The 11,235-nt window shown below is 40.4% G+C and overlaps 2 protein-coding genes across 3 annotated transcripts; one reads left to right on the forward strand and one right to left on the reverse strand.

Moving 5' to 3' along the window:
- Positions 1 to 378: 378 nt before the first annotated feature.
- LOC149003060 (serine/threonine-protein kinase D6PKL2-like) lies at positions 379 to 9,225 on the forward strand. 2 transcript variants are annotated; one of them, XM_089136521.1, is made up of 3 exons: positions 379 to 646; positions 1,610 to 2,731; positions 7,592 to 9,225. In XM_089136521.1, the coding sequence occupies exons 2-3, from the start codon at positions 1,767 to 1,769 to the stop codon at positions 8,463 to 8,465; spliced, it is 1,839 nt and encodes a 612-aa protein (XP_088992647.1). In that variant the 5' UTR covers positions 379 to 646; positions 1,610 to 1,766; the 3' UTR covers positions 8,466 to 9,225. The 2 variants fall into 2 exon arrangements, with proteins under 2 accessions (XP_088992647.1, XP_088992648.1); XM_089136522.1 differs by lacking the exon at positions 379 to 646 and adding an exon at positions 690 to 1,452.
- LOC149003061 (uncharacterized) lies at positions 9,164 to 10,968 on the reverse strand. Its single transcript, XM_089136523.1, has 4 exons — positions 10,311 to 10,968; positions 9,967 to 10,079; positions 9,722 to 9,837; positions 9,164 to 9,623 (listed from the first exon to the last, which is right to left on the reverse strand). Exons 1-4 carry the CDS (start codon positions 10,603 to 10,605, stop codon positions 9,260 to 9,262), a joined length of 888 nt encoding a protein of 295 aa, XP_088992649.1. The 5' UTR covers positions 10,606 to 10,968; the 3' UTR covers positions 9,164 to 9,259.
- Between the last annotated feature and the right edge of the window lie 267 nt (positions 10,969 to 11,235).

Consider the following 11,235-nt stretch of genomic DNA (forward strand, 5'->3'; position numbering starts at 1 on the left):
TTTTAGTTGATTTTTAATTATGAATATTAGATAATTAATTATTACCTATCACAATTCTAAATAGAATTTGGAGGGAATTGCAGAGTGAGTAAAGAATGTGACTAATCCTACTGATTCCGACTAGAAATTACTATTTAATTTAATACCGGTACAACATATCAGATGATTTTTTATGTAGAAAAATATCAGATGATCAGAGCTTTTAATAAAAAGGATTTACTTAAAAAAGCTCATAATCAGAAAACTGCCTTCCATTGATGAAGATCACAAATTGGAGATTGCCCAAAAAAAAAAAAAAAATTTGAGATCACACAGTGGACAAACCAGAGAGAGACGTGAGAGGGACACATCTATTCGGACCCTTCAGTTGAGGGACAAAAAACAATGAAATAATTGAAGGAGAAAAGCTCAACTTTAGCTTTGACCCCCCAACTCAATCTCTCTCTTTCTCTGTCTCACGCATAATAATCCAGGGAGACCCAACGCCTTCAAACACTTACACTAAAGCTTTCTTTATTCGCTCTCCGGTCTCCACTGTTATCAGGAAGAGGAGGAGGTCTTTTTCCCTCTTTTTCTTCTATTATGCAGTAGTGCTTTTCTTTCCTCAGCTAAAGCAAAACCCTAAAGTTCTGATCTTTGAAACCAGGTACTCTTTTGGACTCTTTTTTGCTTTATTTTTAAGTGCTATTGCATTTTGCTTGATGGGTTTCCATCGCTTCACTGTCTGGTTCCCTTTCTAGTTTCTACTTCTGGGTCTTTGTGGGGTTCGGATCTGAAGTAGGGTTTGATCCTTGGGAAGGGTCTCTGATGAAGATCTCCATACATTTCTACTCTTCTTCGTGTCTTTTATGTCATACTGGACTTTGATTGTTCACCCATCCTTTTCTTCTCTTTTTTGGTGGTTCTTCTTTGCTGGGAGCTTTTGATAAACTGCATTTCGTGTGAGGTTTGCTTGATTCATTGTTGGGACCTTTTATGCCGATGTAAAACTACTTCCCACCATCTTCTGTGGGTGGACTCTGATCTTATGTTATTCTATCAATTTTTAGTTAGGCAGAGTATTATTGCACTATTGACGTGCCTGCCCCTTTTTATTTTTCTCTTGCTCAAAAGGTTCCAGTGGTTGCACATATCCTGGGACAGCATATGATAAAAGCTTTGTGCTTGCATCCTCTTTATTTGATCTCCTTCTTTCTCACCCTGAAATATCTGGCTTGCCGGACTTCTGTACTTGGGTTTTGGGTTTTCTCTCGTTTGTTCTTGAGAAACTGTGGGTTGGAACAGTTCACTGCTTTTGTTTATTTATCGCTTGTTCCTTCCTTTCTAATTTTCTAAGTTAAGCCATCTTCCTTGGTAGATCTAGTTTATTTGGAATTGCCATCGAGTTGATCTGGCTTTTGGACTGGTTTTGAAGTCAATTCTATTTTCATATCCTTCACAAACTTAGGTTATGTAAGTTGGTTTAAAATTTTATTTATTGCTTTATGTTCACCCCTCATATCTGGTCTAAATGGAATATTTGTTGCCCTCTTCATGTCTGGGGAGGCGCTTTGACATCTCTTGCCTATTATTTTTGACATTTTTTTTTTGATCTTGCTAATTTTTTCAGTTGCTGAGAAAGTTGTACGCTAAAGTAAAGCTGCTCTGTAGTGTTGGGAAAGTGAACTGTTTATGCTTTCAGATGGTGGACTTCATGATTTTGGGACTGGGTGGTGAGTGATGGGTTTGCTGAATTTGATCTATTTAAAGAATCCGTTTCTCTTCCAATGGCCTCAAGAGGTGGTGGTAGAGCTCCCTCAGAACAGCAGCAAAAAATCGCTAACAATCAAACTATAGAGTCACATGTTCGCAAGCCCTCACCTTTACAGAATTCAAAACCTAACAGACCAGAGGCAGCTGCCCCCAAAAAATTACCAAGAGCTCTGCAGCAAATTCCATTGAAGCAGGTCACGGAAGAGGTCGCTGATCACAAAAAGTTGCAAAATTCTCAACAAAAGGTTTCAACAGAATCGGGGCTTGGTAACTTGGAATCGGAAGCCACAGTGGGTGGTCTGAAGGAACTGCCAAAGAAGGCAGATGTTGCTGTAAATGACACAAAGGGTTCACATGAAGGAGTTGGCGAAGAAAAGAAAACATCCGAATATAGCAGTGTCAAGGAAAGCTCAGCTTCTGCCAAACTTAGTGATGAAACCAGCATTCTCACTAAGACCAGTGGTAGCACAAAAATTAGTGGCCGGGCTGATTTTGTTGAGAGTGGCAAAAGCAGTATATGCAGAGGAAGCACAAGCACAGATGTGAGTGATGAGAGCACCTGCAGCAGCTTTAGCAGCATCATCAACAAGCCTCACAAAGCAAATGATTCGAGATGGGAAGCCATACAGGTTGTCAGAAGTAAAGATGGGGTATTGGGTTTGAATCATTTCAGGTTGCTGAAGAGGTTGGGTTGTGGTGACATTGGGAGTGTCTACTTGTCAGAGTTAACTGGGACAAAGTGTTGTTTTGCAATGAAAGTTATGGACAAGGCTTCTCTGGCAAGTCGTAAGAAGCTTCTTCGGGCTCAGACGGAAAGAGAGATACTGCAGTCTTTAGATCACCCATTCCTGCCAACGTTGTATACTCACTTTGAGACTGACAAGTTCTCATGCTTGGTCATGGAGTTTTGTCCTGGGGGAGACTTGCACACCCTTCGGCAACGGCAGCCCGGAAAGCATTTTTGTGAACAAGCAGTAAAGTATGACACTCAATCCCTCTTGTATTCATATTTGAATTAAATTTTGGCTTTTGCATAGAATTGGGTATTTCTCTGAGATATTTCTTTTTAATGGTGATCTAGACTTGTTGTTTCTTCCAGATCTAAACTATACTTCTTGGGCACCATGCTTTGGGATTTGTCCTAATACAATTTATATCTTAACAATGTAAACAATAATTGAAGAACACTTCAAATGCATTGCTTGAGTCTTCTTGTGAATATGCCTGCTGTAGCAGCACTTTTATTGAGTTAGTTGCATGGCCATAATGCAGTTGAGCCTTTAGGATAAGCAGAAATGTTTGTTTTGTGCTATTGTTCTTCATGGAACTCCACAACGATGAATAATTGTGAGCGTCTACCACTTTCCCATGAAAAAATAGAGTAAGAGCTAATTTTCAGTCTTCATCCATGGATGGATGGAGTTAGTTCATGGTAGCTAAGGGTCGTTTAAGTGACGTGGTGAGACCAGCTTATTGAACAATAAAGCAGGGAATTTTTTTATGAGCGGTCAATGGTCAAAGGTCAAGTTGCTTGAGATTTTTTAGTTGTTGGGCCTTTATCCCCTGGGCTTATTTTGTAATAGGCCAACTTAACGGGCCTGCAATATTAGCATTTAGGCTAAATAGGTACTTAGATTTAATTTATTCTATTTAGAGTGTTGTGTGGACTCCTAAGTTGTCACATGATTTGGTAGTTTGTGTAAATAGGAAGCTCACCCTCCCATATTTTTGTAGGAGAGCGGTGCTATGTCTTAGTTTGACAAGTTTCCTGCTAATTTATAGGCTGTTTAGCTGAGTATTAGGAGTGCACTGTATGATTCCCTGCCCTGGAAGCAACCTTCTCTCTTTTCCTTGCTTTTCTTTTACTCTTATTCCTTCTTCTTCTGCTTCTTATTTATCCCCTTTCATGCTATAACCATCACAGATAATTGTAATATTCTAACCTACCATGTTGGAGTCAATAATGGGGCTCCATAAACACAAAAGCATAGGTAAGGGATGGGAGTAGTGCATACAAGTAAAGGGCGAGATGGGTTTTATTCCTGTACCTCAGAGGTGACCACCTATTTGTTTCATTGTTGCCAGTATATCCAGCTCTTTCCTCATGCACATTCTACGATTCGGAATGACCAGATTGTCCACCGGATGAAAAACTTATGCTCATTTGAGTTTCGGTCAATGAGAGGGCTCAAAAGTTATCTGAGGGGGTGAGTATGGTGTATGTAGATAGCGCTGTAAGAGATGCAGCATCACCAGCTGCAAGAGCCATTTGATCTAGATACTGAAAAGGTGCTTTGGTTCTTGATGCAAGATGCCGTTAGGGTTCAACAGGAATTGTGGATGATCACAGGCATACAATGAATGTCCTGTGACTTTATGTTCTTTAGTATCTAATGGTGTCAGGATGCATTTGCCTTCGATTCGTTGGTCAGGTGCAACCGACTGCTTGCTGTTCTACTTGTGGAAATTGATTATGAAATCACTGTGATTATCAGATCGGGCTACCTTCCATCACTGACATGCGGGAGTGACGTGCTGAATATCTTTATGTCCTCACAGTGAACTGTGTGCAAGTTTAGCATTAAGTCCTGTCAGTGATATCAAGTGATGCACCAAACTACAACCTATGTCCCCAGCCTTTGCCTATGCTTGTGACGAAGCCTTCATGCAATCATTGCAATGTCTGATGCACTGCATAGCACCATAATATAAGCACATGGTGGCTTGTTTTTGTAATACAGTGTATCAAAGTAGATGCACTAAAACAACGAGAAATGCTACGATGTTATCCATATTTTATGTATTACGTAATGTAAGCATGCTCTTAGGCCACAAATATGGGATCTAAAATATCAGATACTCATCTCAAGGATGATATCTGCTGATCCAATATCACTTCAATTTAGTAGTTGACCCAACACCATCTTCTCTATCCTCTTGGCCTACTGGAATACCCAGTAGGCTCTCTGGACGACTTGATATATGGAATTTTTAGAAGTGGTTTGTGGCACTGTGCTCGTGATGAAGGGATTTACAGAGCTACATATCCAAATCTAGAGAAACGTTGAAGAATCCGTCTCAGAATTCCAAAAACATCTCCCATTTAGAATCTTTTCTGTTTGATGCTCTACGTTTCTCATGTAGAATGCTCCACCCAGTTATGCCAAATAACTCTTCTAATATGCGGATGAATCAGTTGAAAGTGTGTGATCATATTGCTCAGGTACTTCAACAATACAATGCTCTTATTTACTAATCATGTGCTCTGCCTGCTGCTGTAATGCAGTATTTTTAAATTTTTTTTTTTTTATATTGTTTCCCATGTCTGGGAGCTTCGTGCTGATGCTCAGAACTGACACAATGACCAGATGCCTTAATTTACCATCTACCAAAACACATCCAGGGGCTGCAAAGATTGACACACACAGTTATATAACATTTTGGACTGCCACCTGCTGATAAATTCGTATTCCTAAGATACCACTTAGCGGCCATGTGTCTGTGCTGCACTTCATGGCATATGCTTGCAGTTCTTGCATTGCCTGTTTGACCAATAATCATTACCATATTATCTTTGGCCCTGTACAACAGCTATATTTTGCATCTCAACCTGTGACCATTGCCACACAGCCATGTCATGCTACATGGTACATGCATTATCATGCCTGTAAATGATAGAATTGCCACTGGGTGGCCTCGTATTTACTATTGAACTGCTGTGTACATTGTGAAATCCTGTAATGCTGTCCAGTGACTACCTGCACTGCCTGATTTCTCTGCTAACTCATCTGGAACACTGCCTGTACTTTAGTGCATCTTAACAACAGTGAAATCACATGCATTACTGACCACAATTATGATCAACACACAGGCACTGCTATCTGTATTCAGTTGTGGTCCCTTGTGGAACGCTGATGAATGGAAGAAACTCCAGAACAAATTTTGACTGATATATCTAACATTTCAGAATCATTTAAAAAATAAGTGACCTGGTATCGTTGGTGCCATACTTAGTGTCAAGTCCTAGGATCTTGTTTGGTAATATTCTAGTATTGTAGAGCCAAGGGTAGATTTAAGGAAAATGGTGAAAGCTGCTGCCCTTTGAGTCGGCTACTACTCGGCAGCAACTCATGGTTCCATTGGATTGTTACATTTTAATTTTTGGGGACATGTAATGAACTAATGAACTGGTTGGTTCAGGTGGGTTCTAGTTTAGGTTTGGTCAGTCATGTAGGCCAAATTATTCGCTACTTCCTATTTTCATTGTAGGGAGTTGGTTTTTATTTTCGTAGTTTGGTAACTTATTTTGTCTTGTAACTCAAGCATGGGCCAAGATGGAGGTTTCTAATTTTAGGATTTTCATATTTGGTTTCCTGAGCCATTCTCTCTTGTTTGCAGTTGATAAAAGCAAACCAAGGGGCCATACATGCCATTCCTCTAATATTGTTGTCAAGCTTTGCTTCTGGTGAAGTCTTCTCCATTGGTGTTTGATCCATGGATGAAGGAGTTTGTGTATGATCTGGTGGATTCCTTGCAATGGGAAGCCTAACAGGTCACTTGAACTTGGTCTTCTTCATCCTCTACAAGGTATCAGGCCCTTAATTGGCCCTGTCTGCACCAACCGAAACACACTGCTGGTGGTGGCTGGTTCGTGGCTATGCTCTGTTTTCCTATTTCGGTTCCTCCATTTTCCTGACCTATACAGCTGTAATCCCCGTTCCATCCCTTGATCACATAAACCCCCTTGCCTCCACTCAATCCCATAATCAGCTCCACTGGACCTGCAGTTGCCATCCACCAGAAATGTCCCAAGACCCTTCAAACCCCCCCCCCCCCTTCTTAGCCTGTTACTCAAATTAGAGAAGAAAAATCCTGCTGCAGAATTTATTTCTTAATTCCTTGATCTCCTGTTCCAGTACTATTCCTTCATACACAACCTAATCCTGAACTATATACCCTAACCTATCAAAACATCTCAGCTCTAAACCATCAAGCTGAACATTCCCTTGACTCCAGATTTTTTTTTGGACTGGTTTGTGTCCTACATTATCCACTAAAGCAACTGTGACTGCAGTACAGAGAAGTTTTTTGGCGTGTTCAGTTATTACCCAGTCTTATACTTAATGCATTATTATCTGCTTCTAAATTGGCAGAATTGGGTTTAGTACGATGCTTGAGCATCTTGAGACTTTCTTAGAACTAGCTATTGTTGATTGCCTATGAGTATGATTTCACTGTAAGCTGGAATTATCTTCCCCAGTACATGATTAAGAATAAACCAAGAGGAACCGGTGTTATATTTGTCTGTCTTGTGTGGATATTGAAAGATCCTCGAAATATTATCTACTGTTACAGAAGAGAAATAAGAAATGCAAAAACCTGACATAGTTGTTGGTATAAAAATAGTTACCACTAGGCTTGCAGAGCATTCATGCCCCAGCCTTAATATTGATCTTCCATTGTCTGTTATAAGAACATGAATTGCTAGAGTAAACATGGTCCATAGAGAGACTGCATAATATTCTTGTTATGGGAGCTATAGTCTAAATATGGTATGGCCTGCTTGGAAATCCTAAATTATGGGCTGGCAAGTTGAACCAAGCAGAGATTCTTGATGCCACCTACTGGGATCTTTACTTGGGTTGAAGCTCATATTATTGTACCTAAGGTGCCCATGTTTTCCCCTTGGGAGAAGCTATAAATGCAACTTCAACCCTGGTTCAAATTCAGAACTTCTGCACAGGCCATGAAGTTTTGCAGCCATTCGTACATCTGTATTATGGCACTTGTTGGTTCCATTTTTTGTTCTCTGAATGTCATGACTGGTCTCAATATGCAGGTTTTATGTAGCAGAGGTCCTCCTAGCTCTTGAGTACCTTCACATGCTTGGGATAGTCTACCGTGACCTCAAACCAGAAAATGTCCTTGTGAGAGAAGATGGTCATATAATGCTCTCAGATTTCGACCTTTCTCTTCGATGTACTGTCAGCCCAACACTTGTTAAGTCTTCATTAGGTGATTCTGAACCCTTACGGAAGAATGGCATGTACTGTGTCCAGCCAGCTTGCATTGAACCTGCTTGCATACAACCAGCATGTGTGGTTCCAACCACATGTTTTTCACCACGTCTCTTTTCCAGCAAGTCAAAGAAGGACCGGAAGCCGAAAAATGAGATAGGGAACCAGGTCAGTCCATTACCGGAGCTCATTGCAGAGCCAACAGGTGCAAGGTCGATGTCATTTGTTGGGACACACGAATACTTGGCTCCTGAAATCATCAAAGGTGAAGGTCATGGGAGTGCTGTAGACTGGTGGACTTTTGGGATCTTCCTTTATGAGCTCTTGTTTGGTAAGACTCCCTTCAAAGGGTCAGGTAACCGGGCAACCCTTTTCAATGTAGTCGGTCAGCCACTTCGGTTCCCGGAATCACCGGTTGTGAGTTTTGCAGCGAAGAATCTGATTAAGGGTCTTCTAGTAAAGGAACCACAACACAGGTTGGCATACAAGCGTGGTGCAACAGAGATCAAGCAACACCCCTTCTTTGAAGGAGTTAACTGGGCATTGATACGTTGTGCAAGCCCTCCTGAGATCCCTAAGGTAGTAGAGATTGATAGAATTTCAGCACCCACAACATCAACTAGTGAGAAGGCTGCGGCTGTTGCTACTGTAGATCAGAAAAGCTCTGATAATTATCTTGAATTTGATTTCTTTTAGTGATTCAGTGAACTGATTTGCAATTGTTTGTATCCAAGGGAAGATGTAGGTTTTTTTCTGGAGATTTCAGATACAGGTGGTAGTGGTTTTTGTGGCAAAGGGTAAGCAAGAGGGCTGGGGAGGAGGTTCGTATATTGATAGATCATATGTTTGCTGTTGTTGGGGACGCTTCCTAATCTGAATTGAGGGAGAGGTTTGTATATTGATAGATCTCTTATGTTTGTTGTAAACTTGTAATTGGAAACAATTGCAAATTTGTATTGCCAAAGGTGGAAGTAAGATCAGCTTCGTCATGAAAATCCCTGTTGGAGTTAGAAATTACTATAGTAATCTCACATTCCTATCTGAGATCGTTTCTTTTGCATTCACAATTTCTTCAATTCTTTCTTTATAAAAGTGTAAAGGTTCCATCACTTTTAGGAGTGGCTGAATTCATTTTGCTTTCGGTTTGCTGCTGCAAGCCTGCAACGCTAGTGTGAAACTGCTGTGGCTGCTCTTCAGCCCGTTCTCCAAATCCTCTATTTTGAATTATTGAACTCGTTGGGGTGAAATTCAGAGTTTTTGCCAAAAAATTGCAAAATATTGTAATGCATTATTTGGAATTCAAAATCAATGTGTATTACATTCTTTAAAAAGCTGTGTTGACCCAAAAAAGATTAAATAGAATAAATTGAGGGGATGGAACATGCAACCTTCAAATTTACAGTATCATGCTGTCCCGAGTCCCCTCTGAGCAAACCCCTTCAAGGGTATACTTTAGCAAAATAGGGTGAAAAGGAAAAATTATTGATTGTCTATGGAGACCCTGTGAAGCACAGACAAAGAGAAAATGAATGATCCTTTCTCTTGTTCTTATGATGTTTATTGCTGGTCGAGTGTGAACTCTGCTTTGGGCTTCTATTAATGGCTTCATTACCACCATTGGCTTCTGCTACTGCTGTTGTTGCTGTTGCTGCTGCTTCATCTGAGTGCAGTGGGACTGGAACATGGGGATGCGAAGGTGAAGAGGTACCTGTGTTGGTGTGTATAGGGGTGGTGGGCATTCCCAGCATCATCATCTCTCTACTCACATCCTTACCTTCACAGATGATGCTAACTTCACAGTACTCTGGTGCCCCCCTCTGCAACACATCTGCTATCCCTTTCTTCCTCCCTTTTCTTAAAGAGTATTAAACAACCCAGTTTCATTCATCTTATTCAAACCATCAATAAGAATCAAACAACCATGAAAATTGAAAGAGGGGGCTTATACATACTTGAGGCTGGATTTATTGGTGCCAAGCACCAGCTTCTTTATGTTGAGAACTGGGATGAGATCCAGAATCGCCTTTGCTGTGTTATCACTCTCGATCAAGATCGTATCTACTCTCACCTGTTCCATGATTTAAGTAGCCCTTCAAACCCAGAAATGAATTCTATCTATATTTGATTTAACTGCCAAAAAAGAGAATAAAACTATGCAGGGAGGGATGGAAATTACAGAGATTACCCTGTTAATTACCTGAGAGCAGAGATTCAAGAACCTCGAGAGGAGTTGAATCCTCTTGCTTCTCTCTATGGTCAGGAAGTTCTCCAGCTGCTCTGGGCTCGCATGGCTCCTCGGGAGCTTTCCCACTGTCATGGTTTCATCAATCAGTCACTGATAATACTCTGTTCTTTAATTCAATCACAATCCATTATACAATAATTTCACTAGTTTGAGATGTCATGACTCTGTTCTTATGGGATTTGGAATGTCTCAACACTTGAAATTCCATCAGAATGTAAAATGTTTCAACTCAAAGCCCTCAAGATTAATTGACAGAAACGAGAAGAAGATCAGAGAGAGAGAGAGAAGAGACTCACAGGCAGTGGAAATGTGCTTGACTTCTGGGAAGATATGGACGAGAAAAACCCAGGAGGAAGGTTTGACGGAATTCTTCAAAGCCCACCTGAGCGCACCCAAGCTTGTGTCGCTCTTCCCCACTGCAACATAAACGTTATCATCATTATCATCACCAACAAAATGGGCAGCAATCTTCTTAGGTTTTTCTTTAACTGTTGCAGTCTCTTGATCATCCACTTCTGTTATCTCGCTTATGCCACTTGTATAATTGATGGGAAAGGCAGAAGACCCACCATCATCTTCCTCTATCTCCATTTCAGATTCAGAAATCACCCACAGAAATCAAACCAGATAATCAAAAACAACCCAACTATCTAAAATTTCTCCTGGACTTCTTCCCTGGTTTCTTGATTGACAACCCACTTGCAAAACACCAAAATTTGACCGCTTCTGTATGTGGGTGTGTGTCTCTGTCAATCAGAGTTGTGTCGGTAACTCATAGCCTTTTGCTGCTGTCATTTCCTCTAATAGACGACAGGTATCATTGAATGAAGTTTCTTTACCTGTTCTTATTCAGATTTTGTCAGAAGGAGACTTTAAAGGGTATCTCAACCATGAGATTTTTATGGGTTTACTGACTGAATTGGATTTCTTTTTTGGTGTTCTTAGCATGTTTATGACTGAAAAGTTTATTGTTTTTCACATATTTTTTTGCTCATAGGTAGACTTTGAATCGAATATACGCAGGGATTCCCGGGCTTATAGACATACGACCTGTCCATGGCTTCCATTTCATTGTGTTGACTTTTCATGCATGAAAATGAAGGAGATTTATTTATATTTGAAAAAATTGTATGCAAGCCTCAAGTAATTGGCGAAAAACATCCAAAACAATACCAAATTGATAATCGTCTCCTTTTGTTGAAATTGTTAGTTAATAAATGA

Source organism: Hakea prostrata, chromosome 10 (assembly GCF_041222555.1).
Source record: "Hakea prostrata isolate BN-2017 chromosome 10, UWA_Hpros_2, whole genome shotgun sequence".
NCBI classification, from domain to species: domain Eukaryota; kingdom Viridiplantae; phylum Streptophyta; class Magnoliopsida; order Proteales; family Proteaceae; genus Hakea; species Hakea prostrata.

Excerpts from the sequence above, each read along its gene's own strand:
- LOC149003060 (XM_089136521.1), top strand. The coding sequence starts at position 1,767 with ATGGCCTCAAGAGGTGGTGGTAGAGCTCCCTCAGAACAGCAGCAAAAA. Across the intron at positions 2,732-7,591 it reads TTTTGTGAACAAGCAGTAAA|GTTTTATGTAGCAGAGGTCC; the intron begins GTATGACACTCA and ends CTCAATATGCAG.
- LOC149003061 (XM_089136523.1), bottom strand. The coding sequence starts at position 10,605 with ATGGAGATAGAGGAAGATGATGGTGGGTCTTCTGCCTTTCCCATCAAT. Across the intron at positions 9,838-9,966 it reads TCTTGAATCTCTGCTCTCAG|GTGAGAGTAGATACGATCTT; the intron begins GTAATTAACAGG and ends ATCATGGAACAG. Across the intron at positions 9,624-9,721 it reads ACCAATAAATCCAGCCTCAA|AAAAGGGAGGAAGAAAGGGA; the intron begins GTATGTATAAGC and ends ATACTCTTTAAG.